Source organism: Oxyura jamaicensis, chromosome 2 (genome assembly GCF_011077185.1).
Source record: "Oxyura jamaicensis isolate SHBP4307 breed ruddy duck chromosome 2, BPBGC_Ojam_1.0, whole genome shotgun sequence".
NCBI classification, from domain to species: domain Eukaryota; kingdom Metazoa; phylum Chordata; class Aves; order Anseriformes; family Anatidae; genus Oxyura; species Oxyura jamaicensis.
This window is the reverse complement of record NC_048894.1, coordinates 57,192,760-57,212,137: the sequence shown is the minus strand read 5'-3', so window position 1 is coordinate 57,212,137 and position 19,378 is coordinate 57,192,760. Positions and strand designations below refer to the sequence as shown.

The 19,378-nt window shown below is 38.3% G+C and overlaps 1 protein-coding gene across 6 annotated transcripts in view; it reads right to left on the bottom strand.

Moving 5' to 3' along the window:
- The window catches only part of TPK1 (thiamin pyrophosphokinase 1), a 311,693-nt gene that overhangs the window by 175,836 nt on the left and 116,479 nt on the right, over positions 1–19,378 (bottom strand). For 2 of the 6 annotated variants that reach the window (XM_035317539.1, XM_035317538.1), the window contains one exon: positions 13,901–13,970. The exons of 3 other annotated variants lie outside the window; for them this stretch is intronic. In XM_035317539.1, the coding sequence (XP_035173430.1) occupies positions 13,901–13,970 (70 nt within the window). Of the gene's footprint in view, positions 1–10,720; positions 10,821–13,900; positions 13,971–19,378 lie in introns of those variants that run through there. One more of the 6 variants, XM_035317540.1, reaches the window with a different exon arrangement.

Genomic DNA, 19,378 nt, shown 5'->3' with positions numbered 1-19,378 from the left:
AACACATCCAAAAGAAGAGATATTGACACTCACAGCTGTCAGTTTCTTAATTAAAAGTATTTGTTGTCAAACCTCGCAGACGATGTTTTAACAAAAAAATAGCACTGAATTGTTTACTGACTCTTCCTTTCTCAGTTGTATTTTTGGAGCAGTCTTCCCTTCCCTCACCACTCAAAATACCTCAGTGCATACAATTCCAATCTGATCCGTTAACAGCATTTAACACAGCTGCTGCTGCATATAAAATTAGAAAGCATCAATCCTCCCACAGATACTGCTGGAACTTGCAGAGGCAAATCACATTTCTTGTCTTTACTACTGTAAAGCCTTCCTTTCTTTCTTACGACAGAATAATGGTTGCTCCTCTGGAGTTATTAGGTCGGTTTATTCCAGACACTTTTTACCTTTTTAACTTTATTGTTGAACACTGTTTCACTCCTTTTTCATCCGATTCCTTGCTCCCTATTTTTCTCCCCGCCAGCCCCCTCAGGCTTTTGCCAAGTGGCTGTCGCCTAACCTGCTCAGCTCTCCTAAACACCGAGGCAAAGCCCTGCTGCCAAAGAGCCAGAGAGAGTTCCAGTTCATCAGCACACAAAGACCATATGCTTTGAAGTTACTCAAGAGAGTTGGGGATGTTCAGCCTGAAGCTGAACAAGAGGAAAAAGAAGCTCAGGTTGCATGGAATCAGTTTCCCCTCATTCACCAAATGCATTTCAAAATCCCAAACAAAAACAAAATCTAATTTCTAGCAGAATCTGCATGTAGTATGCCCAAAGAGATACTCACTAGTGAGTTTTGTTTTCTCTCTAGAATAAATTTCAAAATTATTTGTTCTCTCTAGAACAAATTTCAGCCATAGTGAGCTGCATTCATCCTCATGTTAGGGTTCTTCCTAAGTATTATTCATTCAACTTTTTTTTTTTTTCCCCTTCCATTTAGCAGTCAGTTTAATTCAACAACCATTGTTAAACAAAGGAATAAACCAGGAAATCAGTCCAAAGCCAATAAAAGCTTTTTATCTGAATGCACTTCGTCCTTAATCCATTTCAGTGCTTCCTTTATTATACAGTATGTGCATCTTTACCTATTTGAAATAAAAACAGTTACTGCAGGATAGATGTGCATTTATTCCAAATGTATTCATGATGCAGTTATGTCTAACACCAGACAAGTACTTTGGTGGTATTCTGAAATTAACATCTCGACCTTCATCTACTGCTCTTTTCTCTCATCTCTCTGAAGTTCTCATGATCACAAGCCCTTGTTCTGATGGGAGACATCATCTTCTCAGATGTCTGCTCGAAATTCAGTACAGCAGAGAGGAAATATTCTGGGAGATTCTGGAACATGTGGAGGATAACATCCTGAAACAGGCAGTGAGTGAGCCAACTATGAAAGGTGTCCCACTTGACCTGTTGTTTGGAAACTGGGAAGAACTTGTGTGCGATGTGACGGTTGGAGGCTGCCTTGGGCACAGAGAGCATGAAATGATGGAGTATTTGGTCTTTAGTGAAGTCAGTATGGCAATTAGCAAAACTGCTACCTTGGATTTCCAGAGGGCAGACTTTGCCCTATTTGGAGAACAGGTTAATGGGGTCCCTTGGAAAGTGATTCTGAAAACTAAAGGAAGGCTGGAAGGCTGGAACTTCTTCAGAACATCTTAAAGACACAAGAACAGCTTGTCCCGATGTGCCAAAAGTCAAGACACTGCAAGGAGAAGCCTGGATGAACAGAGAGTTTCTTCTCAAACTCAGAAAGAAAAAGAAAGCTTATGAACTCTGGAAGGAAGGGCAGGCAATGCAGGAGGACTAGCGACCTGTCATGAAGCTGTGCAGGGAGAAAATCAGAAGGGTGAAAGCCCAACTGTAACTCCATTTAGCTAGTGCAGTAAAAGACAAGAAAGAATGCTTTTAGAAATACTTCAACAGCAAAAGGAGGATTAAGGAGCCTCTTCATCCTTTACTGGAGGTGAGGGGAAATGTACTGATGAGAGATGAGGGTAAGGCTGAGTGTCATCACACAGCACATAGGGAACAACCATGCAATCAGAATCAGCTGGCATGAGTTTATGAAAGGCAGGTCCTGCCTAACCCAATCCCTTTCTATGACAAGATGACCTGCTTAGTAGATGAGGAAAAGGCTGTGGATGTTGTCTACCTGGATTTACCTACAAGTGAGAATGTGAGGCAGTGGTCTTACATTGCACAAGGGAAGCTTAGATTGCATAATAGGAGGTATTTCTTCATGGAGAGGGTAGACAAGCACTGGAAGTGGTAGAGTCCTCAATTCTGGAGGTATTTAAGGAACATGAAGATGCGGCACTAAGGGGTAAGCTTTAACGGTGGGACTTGGTAGGTCAGGTTGATGGCTTGATGATCTTGAGGGTCTTTTCCAACCTAGATGATTCTGAGTCTAAAGTTCACTCTTCTGTCTGTACCTACACAACGCTAACATGTTGGTGAGGTGGTTATATTTGCAACAGTGCTTAAAAAAAAAAAAAAAAAAAAAAAAAAAAAAGTAAAATATTTACAAGCATTTTGTATGGCATACAGAAAGCTCTGACTAAGCTAACTGTGGTTTCAAAAACCACCTGAATGCCTTCAGTGCATATTTCAACATTCTTAGTTTCTTAGTTGGGCTAATGAGCTAGAGATGAATGATGTGCTGATATTAGTCTAGAGGTCTGCAGAGACACCAAAACCAGTCTTCAGATTGACTTACTCATACAGAACATCCCATATAGCTAAAGAAGCATCATTAGACAACCCCAGTGGACCTTCATTCATCTCCATTTATTTGAAGGTTACTCTCTGTAACCTTAGATCCTGTCAACCTCATGAGTTTCACATCCTGCCACATCCCTAACTGCCACATGATCAGACATCATTCTGCTCAATTATTTGGAATTGGTAGTAGGCGAGATACTTTTGTACAGCTCATGCCATTTCCAACAACCTTTTGAATAACTTTTTACATTACTGCCCTTGTATTTTCACTTGTTACCCAAATGATCTTTTGTCCCTTGCTCAAAATTTAGAATTCTCTGTACTCTCCATCATTGACATTCACTATGCTCTTCAGGGACATTGCCCCAAACATTCTAAAAGTAGTCTGCATGGAAGACAGGGACAGCAAATAATTCAACTAAATCAAGGGATGAGAACTCCCTTTTAACTCATTTTGCAAAAATAAAGCCTAGATTGATATCTAAACAAAGGAGGTAGTATGTGGCTTGCAGATGCGTGTTCATAGATATCTACTCACTTAGGAGCGCTGCTTTTATGTGAACTATGAGTTGAAGGATTTTTGAGCTCCAGAGAACATAAATGTAACCAAAAGCAGCATTGGAGGTACCACTGTACACATTATCCATCTGCTTGAGCAAATTATTTCTGATAGCACCAAAAACTACCTCTACAATCTCTTGAGGCTCTAACTTTGTACCAAGGATTAATCCCTGTGTCTTCAGCTATGAAATTTGTAGAGCTGCCTGGCAACTATACCCAGTCCAACTGATCAAATGCTGCTCAGCCCTTCATACAGTTAGCTTTACAACTGGTTCTGCAGTTTTTGATCCATGGTTTGTCCTCATCAAAAGAGGCATGGGGTACTCTTAACCACTTGTCAAGAAAGGAGACATTATTTATCTCTCATTCCCCTAAATAGTTAATTTGAGAATTTAAGTATAAGCCTCTCATTCTCATTTATCAATGCTAATAAGTAGCCTTGATCATAGTAAGAGGGCATAGTTTCTTGTTCTTGATAGCATTTTCTGTGAAAACAACTGTGACTCAAAACACTTCAAAATGAAAAGCTGAAAGAGTCAATTTGTAATATGGAAATGCTCTTTTCGAATACAATTAGATTTAAAAACAAATCTTAGCAGAGGAACTGGGGAAATAGTTTAAAGATAAATGGATTTGTATTTTAAAGTTTTATTTCTCATTACATTCTAGAAAGCATAAAGTTGCCCCCCCCTTTGCAAGCTACTGGCTTCACTAACACTAAATTTAAACAGATTTGAAGTATACAATCATTTGTTCTCAGAATAAAGGTGTCCATTTGAATGCAAATTGTTAAAAGTCAGAACTTCAGGCTTTCACATATTCATAAAAAGAGAGCAGAGCCTACTGGAGAAAGAGAATTGGAAAGAAACTCAAGAAGGAAACAGCCAGAATATGTTTACACTTCAACAACCACTAATAAGTTTACTGAAAGAACATTTTAGAGACAGCAAAAACTAATCTGAATAATTATCTATGGGTGTTATTTGTGTTCAGTCCCTTTAAGTAATACTTGGTAATTTGAAGTTGTCTGGAAGGGGCTATACCCTCTCTCTTCCCATTTTCATTATGTGAAAAAAAAAAAAAATCTACAAAATTAACAGGTACTGCAACACTGGTAACCCTTCCCTAAATCTCTGAAGGGCAACAGTAAAGATCAGCCAACCTCAAGGTCATTTATTAACATTCATTTTAAGGCATTGATAGCATATGCGTTTCTGTGCTCCCAGACAAAACACTGATCTGTCTTCTTGGCCTTCCTTTCAGTCTTAAAAGAGTTTATTTAAAATTTAAGATCACTCTTGCCATACTCAATATAAAGCTTGTATTTTAAGTTTTAGATGGTGAGTACTATTGCTGCAAAGATCCAGATGAGTTTGAGACTTACAAGAACTTCCAACTTTTGCTTTGTTTCAAACAAGGTAAAACTCCCCCTTCACCCCGAAACACTTGTAAAAAGTATTGGTCCATAAAACTAAGCCTTGCCTGCCTAATACTTCATTTCTATTGATATTTAGAGATCCAAAAGAAACACGGGCATACATTTCACCCTAGCACTACACACACAGCCAACTTTCCCTGGATCCTGAGAATTGCTCCTTAGGCACAATGAACCAAAACACTATAAAGTGCAGGAGTGCTCCTAGGCCAGCTCAGGACTCTTTGCTGAGCTGCTTTTTCCAGTGGTGACTCAATGCACAGATATTTTATCGCTATGAAGTTCTAACTTCTAGCATCAGGGTGGCCATAAATGATTTTTACCATGTCATAAAGCCAGAAATCACCCAGATGGCGATGACATTCCTCTACTTACAGTACACTAGAGGCCCAGATGCAGCTATTTGAAGAAGCTGAAGCAAGACAAACCTTCTGATTGAGAGACCTGGGATTAACTGAAGGTGTCCCTATATTCTCCTTTCCTCAGCCACTTTTTTTTTTTCCTATTTTTTTTTCAAGAATTACTGTTCCAGACAAATCATGACCCTTTATTTTACTGGTTGGCAATTACAACTTGTCTTATGTGCTCTTACTAGAACAGCACAGTTTTATGGGCAGAGCACCTCACTGCCAGCCAAGAGTCCTGGTTTCTAAGCTACTCTGTCCGTTTTGTGTTTGCTGCTCACTCCATCTCTTCAGACTTGTGTTTTGGTCCTTCCCATCTACTCCTTAACGAGATCAGGATCACTTCACAAAAGCAAAGTCTCACAGTTAGGTCTGTCAATGTGGCTAAAATAACACAATCCTAACATACTTTTTGAATGCCTTGAGGTATCAAAATAAAAATCTGTGGATTTATGCCAAAACATGCAGGTACCTGAAATGATAATGTGGGTAAAGTCCAGCTCCAACTAGAACTTACTACTCCTTATTAAATTCTTTATTAGATACTGATTTGAGGAGGAATCATATTTATTCCCTTTATAGATTGAACTTGTGACAAAGAATGTCAGAAACTCTGATGAGACCATGGGAACAAGGACAGCATTTTAACCCTTCTTAAGGGTTCATGTCCTCATTTTAAGATAGATTGACTGAGAATCAGAGATGAGCTGGTAACTCACTGGATGACATTGAGAAAACTAGTAAAAATAAGTTCTTTATTCACAGTTTTTTTTTTTTTTTTTTTTTTTAAATCAGTGGACAGTATTCTCACTTTTATTCAGGACAAAGCCTGGTACACCTGCCTTTGACACTTGTGAATTCAATGAATTCATTTTGGAAATGGCATTCCGATGTTTTACCTAGTTGTTTACCTAGTTTTCTTTTTAATTTGTTATTTTGTAAAAAAATGGTATGTCCTGTCCTAAAGCTGTAACTTTCAGTCTCCAGAAACAAAGAAACAAAAAAAATCCGGAAATAAAAGAAACAACACATGCACGTTTCTGTCACATGTATACTTCAATGATAAAAAGCTAGCTGTTTCATGGCTTCTGTACAAGTATGATGAGACTACGCCTTTTTTCTTAGCAAGGTCTAACTTCTGGGAGTCACAACAATAGACAACAGTGCAACCTCCCCTCATTATTACTTATAAATATTACTTTAGTATACAAATTCCATCTTGAATAGCAAACATAAGCAATTCAACATAAATAATTTTGTCTCAACCAAATTTTGATAATAGTTATAGCACTTCATTGTGTTTTGTTGTTGTTGTTTGTTTTCTTCTTTCTTTTAAAATCAGATAATCTGCTGTTTGATTTTCAGATTGAGGGGATAGTGGAAAAGCCCTTGTCCAGTTTCTGTTATGGCTTATGGAATATAATCCTAACTACAATTAGAATCATAGATTATCCTCAGTTGGAAGTGACCCACAAAGATCATTGGGTCCAACTCCTGGCTCCACACAGGACCACCCAAAAAACAGACCTTGTGTCTGAGAGTGTTGTCCAAATGCTCCTTGATCTCCAGCAGGCTCAGTGCCATGACCATTTCCCTGCGGATCCTGTCCCAGTGCCCAACCACCCTCTGGGTGCAGAACCTTTCCCTAACCCCCAGCCTGACCCTCCCCTGTCCCAGCTCCATGCCGTTCCCTCGGGTCCTGTCGCTGTCCCCAGAGAGCAGAGCTCAGCGCCTGCCCCTCTGCTCCCCTCGTGAGGGAGCTGCAGGCCGCCATGAGGCCTCCCCTCGGCCTGCTCTGCTCTGGGCTGAGCAAACCAAGGGAGCTCAGCTGCTCCTCATATGTCTTGCCCTCTAGGCTCTTCACCACCTTTGTAGATCTCCAAGCAAATTTAATTCTAAAACAGTTTTTACAGATGCTTCCACTTGTGTCTCCTTCAAAATTTATCTCCCTGTGGTGTGATCTGCAAAACACTGTACTTCTGCCCCTTCTGAAATTCTCAACAGAATCTGAATTATGGCTACATAACTCCCAGATTTTTCATTTATAGCATTGGATGACTAAGTGAACAGAATTAAAGAACTATAATGACTTAATCAATAACTCCAGGGGATACATACTCCCGGTCTGACTTTATATTGATGTTTAATATCAAGAGGAGCCCAGCAGTAAATCTCGTTGAAAAGCACCAGTCATTTTCAACTCTCATCATTTCTGCGATCATTTGATTCAGAGACCCAATAAGCTTGATATATTTACATAGCTTAGTGATATTATTGCCCTACTACCTCAAGAAATACCTACTATTATAGGAGGTTAACCTTAGGTTAAATTGAGGACTGAGTCTATGTGTTTCTCTTGAAAGGATTTTTTTTTTTTTTTTTCCAAAATAAACTCTGAATTAGGGAACTTTGAACTACAGAGCACATGACTACTGGAATAAAAATGGATTTGAAAATATAAACTTGTGAGTGAAAGTAATTGTATTGAAGATATAGATGAAAAAAGTCAAAAGGTATATGATTCTAACATACATTGATATCGAGAATTTCTGATCTGCACTACCTAAAATAAACATATCATGCACCTCCAAACGGACTCATCTTTTTCTTCTTTCTTTATTTATGGCTGGTAGTTTTCTAGGATTTAAAGATGGATCCCAAGTCAAGTGTATCCTAAAGGAGCAGACTGTAGATAGAGAAGGGTTTTCTGGACATTCCTGATACATCTATTAAGACAAACTCAAGATCCTGATTTTGATCTTTAAAAAACATCACAGTCTTTGGGCCACACACAAAAAATGTCTGATGTAAAAGATTTCTTTAAGCCATTTGACAAATAAAGCACTACCTCAGCTCTCAACATTCTTGGCTTTTAGACTGTAGCCACTGAATTCAAAGAATTATTCACCACCAGCAGCAACAGAAAAGCCATTTCAAATAGTTTTGACCCTGATGTTTTGGAGAAGCCAATATTATCTTTTAAAACAAACAAACAAACAACAACAACAAAAAACAGCAACAACAACAACAAAAAACTACCAAACAAAAAAGATTACAGAAACATATCCTTTTATCAACATTAATAAAGAAAAAACATCACATCTCACATCCTCTCCAAAACATACAATGGATAGATTTTAAAGGCAAGAAAAGGTCATTGTACTCTTCTTCTATAACTCCATACAAAGAAAATATCATCCAGTGTTTTCTGCATCAGTGCCCTAAATTTTGCCTGAATATAAAATGGCTTAAAAGCAATACCCAGTTTAATCTGAAGAGTTCAAGCAAAGAATTCCTCTCAACCCTACATTAAGCTACATCAATGGCTAATTACCTTCATAAGTACCCTATTCCTAATCCAATATGGAACATATTGAAGTCTATATGAATTTCTCACTCTATGATCCTATTAGGGACCCACGTTTCCACAAGTAGGTTATTCAGGAAACAAGACAAAGGATCTCATTTTACTCATAGGCATTGCTAGATGCAGCCCCACTGTTTCTCTTTTGCTTGACAATATTAACAAAATTCATTAACATATAAAATATAATATAAAATTACATATAATTATATCAAATATTTATATAAAATTATATAAAAAATTACTAAAATATTTACAAAATTATAAATATTTACTAAAATATTTAACCAAATTTGTTCTTAATGTTCAAATACATATGTAGAGCTTCTTAGAGCTGCCTTGCTGCAAGTCTGATTCAGAGATAAATTATATAGTAGCAACTCGATTTCCATGCATCAGTGAAGTTCATCACATGTATGTTTTATATTTAGAAAACACTACATCAAAATACATAATAATTTCAGCTTCACTGCTACTCCTATACTTCATGCATTTCACAGAAAGAAACTGGATTTGTAGCCTAAGTGATATCCTTAACCATTGCAGGAACCCCACCTCATGTCACACAGTAAGATACACTGCAATACTAAACCAAATACCAGAAAGCCAGTATTCCTATGATAGGATCATCTTTTCTCTTATAGAGCCCACTGCTCACCGCTTTGACCTAAAGCTCTTAAAGTTGCAAAACCTGAGTACACAACAAATTTGACATCTCTCTGGAAAACAACATCTGAGACACACGTACTAATGATCATTTTTACAGGTGCCAATACGATGATAGTTTTCGATGCATCTTCACCTTCATATACCCCAAAGCTAGTGACACAAAGGTTAATCGATGCCTTAAGATTTAATCACAAAGTGTTGAGAAAGAAGTTGCTGTAGTGTGATACAGATAAGCAAGGACCTAACTCTAAAGTGGATAACAGCACTTCATAGTGATTCAAAGAAATGCACAACAGGGCAGAAGAGGCAGAATAAGGCAGAGGAAAAAAAAATTAAAAAAACATAAAGATCAGTAACTCACCTTTAACTCTGATTAGCTGCAAATGTTTAGCAATCAAGAACAGTTTAGCAGTAATCCTTATTACTAAGTGGGAACAGATGTTAACAAAGAAAAAACAGTAGTCTAAGGAAAATAAACTCTCACGGTTATAAAGGTTATTAGGCAGAAAGAGACAAATTAATAATAATAAAAAAGAGCAACAGAGTACAGGAGTCAGTCTCTTCCCTTCTGGAATTCCTCTGTCCCTGACACAGACAGTGCCCATGGATAGGTATCTCCAAGGTAAAGGTTCCTGCCCTTTCGGTTACTTTTCCTGCCTCTTCTGCTCTAGAAGGTAATTTGTTTTTAACATACCACTGAGAAAAAACAGCATGATTTCTCCTCATAAGTAGTTACCAAAATGAAGGGTATCTTGTTACTCCTCTGCCACTTCCCCTCCCCAGTAATTGTGATTCAGATTATTTTTCATATGAATTTATAGGCAAAACAAACACATCATAGAAATGACACACACACACCAAAAACAAGTAGGATGTGTAACGTTTTATATACTTTAATCTCATGACCTACAGATCTAATCTCATGAACACATTGCTAATCCAGTCTATGCAGTGCTATGGAGCAGAAAGGGAAAACTTCCTTCACTTGATGGGAAGAGGTGAACCACTCAAGCACAGAACCAAGTCAAGATACTGATGGATGGTGCAGAAACCTATTCACCATTTTTCTTGCCAGTAGATGACAGCACAGAGGCAGGAAGCAGTGAGTCTTTAAATCTGCACTTGCTGCTTTTCATTCAAAAGCATAGGCTGACTTGACCCAAGAAGCAAGTTAAAGAACTGTTTACCACTGGGTATGTCTCCTGTGGAGCCTCTTGTCCAGCTTCAGCCACAGCACTTTAAGACAGATACAGACTCTCTTAATTGTCCTAATTGAAGAGAGGCCAAGAAGAGCAATAAAATGGTGACCTATATGGAAGACCAAACAAGCTGGGTCTGTTTTAGACTAAAGCAGAGGAAGCTGGATAGGGGTGGAGGGAATCCCAGTAAAAGATTTGTTAAGAACCAGCTACCTAGACATGACAGAAATGGAATGGTCAGGTTTGTTTTCACCCTTAGGCAAGGAAAAAGACAGATAGATCTCCTGAGTTCATTTCCAGACCTATATTTTTCTAGGAATTTGCAATGGACCTTTTAAAATACCAACAACAATTTCACTTACCTCCAAAGGAAGAAACCCCTATATAAGAGTCCCAAATTGCAAGCTGTCCTTTTCTGAGAATGTTATTATAATTTCTTCTGATTCTAAAAGATTCTTCATACTGCCAGAGTGGCAGAAAGACATCTCAGGTGTCAATGAGAATCAAGCCAAAAATATCAATCAAGTTCTTAGTTCAAATCTTTTGCATATAATAATCTCTCTAAAATTAAAAGACTACAGTTTTTTGGTTTTGATACAATACAATTAGCTATCAAGACTTTGAATAAAATAGAATTTTAAACAGAAGGTTATGGCAGCATTAAAAAAAAGATTAACATGTCAGTAGAGTCTGAGCAGACAGTTCTTTAATAATACTGGACAGGGAATTGTAGGGAAAATGCTTCGTAGAAGTAAATGAATATTCTTTCCAGCAGAATGATATCTTTAAAGACAAAAAATAAAATTATGCAAGTCTTTTTTTTTTTTTTTTTTTTTTTCTTTCATAAGAATCACTTTGAAGGTAAAATATACCTACTACCCAAAGCAATTAAGAAGAAAAGAAGAAAGATAGAGAAAAGAAATACTCCAAGGGCCAAGTACGGAAGACCGAAAGAACTATTCAGCCAAGGTATAATAATCCATTTTCCCTTGAATTATATTTATTTAATATGAATATAAAGGTGTGCAGAACAGATGAATGGGTTACAGGAGAAGTTAAAATGAAAGCTCTAAAACGTTGCTTCTTTTGTCCCTTTGTGTCTCCTTGGAAAGAATCACCATTATCAAAGAGAACCGCTTGCTGCATGTCAAAAAGATTTCCATTTGTATTCAAGATTAAGGTGTGCATGGCTCTGCAAGCAACTACCAGGAGAAGAGAAATAGAAGATTATGTAAGGGATACACATAGTATTTAGTAGTGCTCAACAGTTTTCAGTCTGGGTGTTAGCAGTCATAGATCTCAGGCAATAAAATTCTCACAGGTGACCAATTTTAAGTTAACTTCCATTTGAACACTACAGTCTTCCTCTCGAATTCTCATCTTTGTTTTGAAGGACAGGAAGATACGTCATTTTGAATGATATATATCTTGTAGCTACATCATCCACATGGCTTTCGGTAAGGCCTTTGACACGGTCCCACATGACATCCTGATCACCAAATTGGAGAGAGATCGATTTGATGGGTGGACCATTCAGTGGGTAAGGCATTGGCTTGAAGGTTGCACCCAGAGACTGGTGGTCAATGGGTCTATGTCCTGGGGGAGGCTGGTGACAAGTGGAGTCCCTCAGAGGTGTATTTTGGTACCAGCACTGTTTAATATCTTTATCAAAGATGTAGTAAATGGGATCCAGTGCACCCTCAGCAAGTCTGCAGATGCCACTAAGCTGAGTGGTGCAATCAATACAGCAGAAGGAAGGGATGCCATCCAAAGGGACCTGAACTAGCTAGAGAAGTGGACCCATGTGAACCTAATGAGGTTCAACAAGGCCAAGTGCAAGGTGCTGTGCCTGGGGCCGGGCAATCCCAGACTTGAGGACAGACTGGGAGAAGAAAACAGTGAGAGCAACCCCGCAGAGAAGGACTTGAGGATTCTGGTAGATGAAAAGGCCCGACATGAGCCAGCAGTGCATGCTTGCAGCCCAGAAGGCCAACTGCACCCTGGGCTGCATCAACAGAGGTGTGACCAGCAAGTCAAAGGAGGTGATCGTACTCCTCTACTCTGCCCTTCTGGGGCCTCACCTGGAATGCTGCTTCCAGGTCTGGGCCCCCCAGCACAAGAAGGATGTGGAGCTGTTAGCACAGGTCCAGGGGAGGGCCACGAAGATGATCAGATGGCTGGAGCACCTCTCCTGTGAAGAAAGGCTGGGAGAGCAGAGAAGGCTCCAGGGTGACCTCATTGTGGCTATTCAGTACTTAAAGGGGGCTTATAAAAAAGATGGAGAGCAACTTTTTGCTCAGGCAGATAATGATAGGACAAGGGAATGTTTTTAAAGTAAAAGAGGAGAGATTTAGATTAGAGGTTAGGAGGAAATTCTTCACTCAGAGGGTGGTGAGGCCCTGGCACAGGTTGCTCAGAGAGGTTGTGGATGCCTGATTCCTGGAGGTGTTCAAGACCAGGTTGGACAAGGCCCTGGGCAACCTGATCTACTGGGTGGCATCCTTGCCTGTGGCAGGGGGGTTAGAAATACATGATCTTTAAGGGCCCTTCCAACTTAAGCCTTTCTGTGATTCCTCTTTCAAATTCATCTCCTCTCCTAGCACATACATTTATACACAACCTCTGTACTTGCTTTTGGGTGTCTATGAAGTCCTGACACTAAATCAGTAATAACTAAAAAGAAAAAGTAGACATCCTATTTTAGTACTCATCCCAATTCACAGTGCAAGTAGATTGTTTCTAAGGCCTCAGAAGAGGAATGAAGAGGACATAGTTTGTTTCATTGCCTGGTGAGAGACATCAGATGTTCCTCTTGTCATCCCTTGCTAAGAGCACAAGTTTCTTCCAGAAGCTTCAGTGAAGCCCTAGCTCTGATGGAGGCATAAAATAAGACAGATTGAAAACAGAGCTATAAACAAGCTATTAACAGTGGGCTTACGGAAATAAGGTATTTTAGGCTACCTATGTGTTTTTAAACTTTTAGTTGGGAAAAGTAATTAAAGATATAGCAGAGAAGTCATTATACTACCTACATGACTCTCATAGCTGCTGCCCTGCTAAGCTGTCATGCAAAATGAGATGACAGTTACGGATGTCAGCGCTCCACTCTTTTTCTGCCCTTACATAGAACAACTGCAACAGTTTTTAGGAATAAGTACTTTTTGGAATCCAGTTCTAGCTGATCTTTGTGTTCCTAGCTAATCAATCCTTTACACCAAACATTTCAAATAAGCCTCACCTTCTGAAGACCTGAGCAGAAGATAAAATTACTAAATTAAGTATGAGCCAACCTATGGGTATGGAAAAAACATTCATAATTGAAAATTAATTGTAGTACAATACACTAATTTGGCCTTTTGTTGTGCATATGCATATTGGTCTTGGGTGATCAGATTTTGTTCACTTCTACTGTGTAGCCACAGTTTGTTAATGTATCATGTACAGAGCTAGCAGCTACTTCAGTGACTGGAGTGATCAGATCCCATCCCTCCACATTTTACTTTAATTTAGAAGAGATCACATCACGATTATTGTTAGCATACCTGTCCTGGCTTCCTTCTGTAATGTGATATAGATGATTAGCACCTCCATCAGCACAAGCTCTGAGTGCAGCTGCAAGTGAAGAAACAGAGCATCAGTGTACTGGTATTTGAAACAAACAAACAACCAAAAAAATCAAAAACACAACCTGTTTACTCAGTTGCTGTAATTTTTGTGTAAACTCAGTGTCTGTTGCAGAGTAGGGAGTAAACTTCAAATTTCATATGGTTTTTAGCTTTTTACACTTGACTAATTCTCTTCTTTCTCTAAATTTACATTTGAACAGTTTTTGTCAGACCAATGCCACATTTCATCTGATTATGCCACTGTACTCTCCAAATAGCTTTTATCTATCCCAACCTAGTACTCAGTCATCTTAAATTAAACGGGGGGAAAATACTCAAAACCTAAAAAAGGATCATCGCGCACATATTTTGTCTAAGCAAGTTGAAACCTTCACCTTAAACCCAACAATCTTCTAATCCAGGTACAAAAACCATAATGGTGACTTTATAAAAACTAGAAAAAAAAAAAAGAAATCAGGCAAGATAATCCCTGGTCCCCTCCCCCCCGCACCCCCCCCATGGCACAGAAGTACTAACACTACAGTTCCTATACTGCTCCACAGACTGCTCAAAGCATCTGATATAAATCATCTGATGTAAAAGCTAGGGCTGAGCATTAAATCTTGAGCATTCCTGGTATGAAAGGAACAAAACCACAACCATTTCCAGTGCTTATACATAACCTGGGGACTGCAAAGAGCATGTGCCACTAATTCCAATTGATTTAAACCACCACAGATGTGCTGTTATAGTTTGATCCCTTTATTAGACTTAAGTTAGCTTTTAGAGAAAAGTATTCTAATACTATTATTCTAAAATCAGTGTATTTTATTCATAAGCACCCCTATTAAGGATCATTTAGCTAACACGTGGCTCTTTCACAAGAATTTTAAAATATGACAAGCTATTAAAGACTGAAAATGACCACCGTGTCTTAGCAGTCTTTATCAGTTCTGTTCAGAGATGCACAAGCTGCATAACTGCAGTGTGCAGGATGAAATAAACTATCACTTTTGCACTAGTGCAGAGCATTCTTTCCAGTTCTGTGAGCAAAGAGAGACGGGCTGGTAGATTTGAGAGGACTGAAAGTCAGAGTATTTGTGGAGAGGAACAGAAAAACAAGGAGAGGCAAAGAAAAAGAACAGCCTTCCAAAGTTTTGGGAAAAAAAAAAAAAAAAAAAAAAAGGAAAAAAAAAAACAAACCGGTCTCTCCTATTTTTAAAAAAAAATTTTTCTAAAAATTTTTTTTTTTTTTTTTTTTTTTTTTTTTTTCCTTCAGTTAGAATTGTCTCTCAACAGTGATGCAAACCTACATTTTTCCTCTTGGCACTCATTCACTGGGAAATCTGGCCTCCTTCCCTAGCTTAGTAATCAACTTAGCCACACACTATACAAATTTGGACAACAAAATTCATGTCTGCACCTCTGTATCTACTCTCCTCTTTAAGCCATTCTTTTTCATTTTTCTGCTGAACTCCCAGCACAGGGAATATTCTTTATGTTATAACCACCAGCCAGTACAATGCAACCTTGGCTGAGGCTTCTTGGTAAGAAACAAAAGAGCAGAGCAGCACAAATGCTGCCAGTTCATCACATGGATAGTTTTGGGTACAGCAGCTTCTTTCCTGGAGGCTGTAAGAATCTGTAGGGCTGGAGAACTAGCATTAAACTCAGCATCTTTTCTAGCATCGCTCCTGCTCCCATGACCCCTATGTCTCTTATCCATATAATTACAATGCCCACTACTGTAAGCACTACTTTTCTCAGTCTCCTTGTGCAGACTGTGCTCTGTTCTGTCTCCTCATCAAACTTCTCTCACTTCTTTCAGCCACCATTCAAACCCATACTAACAAGGCAAGGTCAAACAGATTTGATCTTGACAAATCTTATTAGCTGAAATAATTTCTAAACGATGGTAGCCAGCCAGCCATTTACAATGGTGATTCACTGCTTCAGGCTCTTGCCAGGTTCCTCACCCATCCTGATGAATATAACATCACAAGACTATTTTTTTTTTTTTTTTTTTTTTTTTTTTTCTCCTGTGTTTGACAGGAAGCTTTTAACTTTTCTCACTTGAGGTTACAACTGAAACTGGATTAATGTAATTCCTTTCACCTAGGCGTATTTGCTAAGTTCTCTCAGGGAGTTCAGCTCGCACAATTTTGTAACAATCCTTTGCAAAGAGTCTGTAATATCTGTCCTTAAATTAGCTATCTTGCCCATCGTTTTATTTTGCAGATATAATAGATCTACGCAAGGCCTAGGACCTTACCAATTACAAAATCTCTTCTCTCCCCTGGAGCTACAAAAGCAATTTATCAGTTGAGACATTCTTTATAACCCAAACTGTACGAAGTCTGCAGAAAAAATATTTTCTAACTTCAGGTACATAAGCTGCCTAAAGGATGCTTCCCCAGCCAAACAGGGCCACAGCCTTTTCCTTCTGAGAACACAGATTTTTATTTTTTTTTTAATCTGTTCTCCCGTATTTTAAACAAATAGGTAACTTATGACTTTTGTGGAAAAAAAGAAGGGATGAGATGCAGAAAATAAGACACAAGTCTGTTACCTGTCTCAGTCACTTTAAGATAGCCAGAGCCTGAACTATTGTAAAGTATCTCAATGAACTTGCCAAAAGGTACGCCTGGCCTAATACTACAGCTGGCATTATTTCAAAAGCACATGACCAAAAACCAAACAAACTGAGTATTTCGGAAAAAAATAATTAAAACCAGTCTTCATTCAGTCCAGTACATGTGAACTACTTCCAGTACATATGAACTACTGAGATTCTTTCAAAGACAGGTAGGTGACTAACAGCAAGACTATGACACTTGTATGCTGGATACAGGGCTGTTATTTGATATCACAAATCAGAATAGTCACCTTATGTAACTGGAATTTAAAGTTTTCCCTCATATATTTATCCTTATCACTTCAGCAGCATTTTTAGAGAAACTATTTATGAGGTACTGATCCTTTACCAGCAAGTTAATAACTTACACTGGAACAAACCAAAGCCCCAAGTGCTTTAAGTAACTAGCAGGTAATTAACTGATTGGCTGGAGGCCAGTAAATCATATTATTTCTACCACCACCAAGCATTGCTTGATAAAAAGTAATGATTTATATTAGCTGGAAGAACATGTAACATTATTATCAGGAGGTATTTAAGGAGATAGTCAGCAATTCTAAACTTACAATACAGATGGAAAATTTATATGGAAAGATAATAGGAACTGATTTTATACAGTGTCTTTTATATTAGGGACAAAAATTGCTTTACAAACAACAATTTGGCCAAGGTGCAGCACAGCAACTGTGAAAGCCAATCTAACAGTCTCTAGACACCCTGTAACAGCTCACACAAAATATCATTAATTATTTCAGTAGAAACTGAAGGACCTGAACAAGATCAGGGCTTTGTTTTGCTTGGCATTGTGAGAACAGAGATACTTTCTTCCAAGAAGTTTACAATTTAAATAGATGGGGAAAAAAAATAAGAACACAAATGAGAAGGTGAAAAAAGACACAGACAGACGAAGTGCTAAGGTTGCAAGAGTCAAAGACAAGTTATCTTCCAGCACAACCAAAATGGATGGCAGGGTTTGAGAAGGAAGAATAACTTATGTGGTCAGCCAAAATTATGGCCGGTCTTGCACACACCTTATCTTCTGACTCCAAAGTTTACTATCCCATTACTGAAGAGCCCTCACATTTGCCAGGTGTACTGCATGCTCTCTAGCTTATTCAAGTGAGAAAGAACTATGTTGGTAAAGACATTATTTAAAGGATTTTGGATAATCTCACCTCTGTGAACTAAACCAGACCAAGGAATGGTTGTCCAAGTAGCTCACTGAGCTCTGACAGGTCAGGAGGACCATCACCTCCAGGGAAGATGCCGTGACTTGCAGGTGGGGGTTGTAGCTTTTTCAACCAGCACAGCTAGAAGCAGAGGAAAAACCTGCCCTTAGCCACCTTGCTCGGCTGGACAGCCCCAAGGTACAGCTTCATGCTTTTATGATGAGAAGAGGTAACACAAAGAGCACAAGGGCACAAGTACACTGCAGCATAAGCTCAATGTGCAGGTCTGCACTCCTTAGAAATACTGACAATTACAGCTTTTCTAATCTGAATATTCTGTGATAAACTCCATTCCTCAGAAATAGCTCAGTTTGTCAGATGACCACGCATCTCTATGCATCACATCAACTTCTGATATTACTCCAGTGTCATTCAGTGAACTAGTGAACAAGAGACCTAACCCAGGAGTCATCTGTCTCAATGTGCTGAGTAGTGGAAGAGTGTAAAAAGGCAAAGTCAATGCCACGATCAACAACTGCTGCCCAACTTACTGGAAGCCGCAAATGTTCAATCCAGTAGTGTCTGGAATTACAGTCAGACTAAATATCCTTCAGTTCTGCCTGTGCCAAGAAGGAGTTATGTCAAAAATGTATTAGGAGCCCACAGCATCTCTAATAGAATTTCAGATGGCAACAGGAATGAAGAAACCGAAGTCCTTCTGAGTAATGATGTTCATTTTAAATGGTGTCTTTTATGGTAGGAACCAATGACACAGTCCCTCCCTAACAGAAGTCTAGAGGCAAATTTTAGAGCTTCTAGTGAATACAAAAAATATTCTAACACAATAATGAAAGCAAAGAGAATCTCTTTTGGTAAATACAAATAACTCCTTGTAACTATGAGACAGGATATGAACAGCATATCAAACATGAAAAGGAAGGTCCTCACTCTGAGTTTCTTGCAGAAAAAAAGGCAACTATTTTGTCACACACTTAACAGTCCTGCAGATTCAGGCAAGGGAAAAGTCTGTACAGAACAGGTGTAATTCTTGTAGATTAAGTAAGATCAGGGTATAAAAAGGGTAAAATGAAATAAAAAGGAATACGTTTATTTATTGAAAGCACCAACTCAAAATAATAATAATAATAATAATAAAACAATAAATTCTATTATTCCTTGCAATTATGATTTATTTTTATTTTTTCAAAGTTTTGAAATTGACCGATGTCTTTGTCCCAGTTCAAATTTATGACATCTCCCCTAAAACTCCCTTAGTATATCCCCATGCTCCTCTTCTAATTTTACATAGTTCTTCTAGGTATGCAATCTGTTTTCCTCATTCACTTATTGATTCAGTAACCTGGTAGCCATAATTAACCTGCCAGCATAATCTACACATAAGAGAACACTGCATAATTAACAACTAGGAACTTTGGCAGTAATATAAAAGTGATAATATATAGTAGATATGCAGAGAATTGCTTGGTTTGTTTGATACATTTGGCTAACACATTTTTGTTTCAGTATTAATTAAAAAATATCAATTGCCAACAACAAAATGCATAATCCGTATTTATTTGCTTTCTCTTTTCCTTTTTTTGTCCTGCAGAA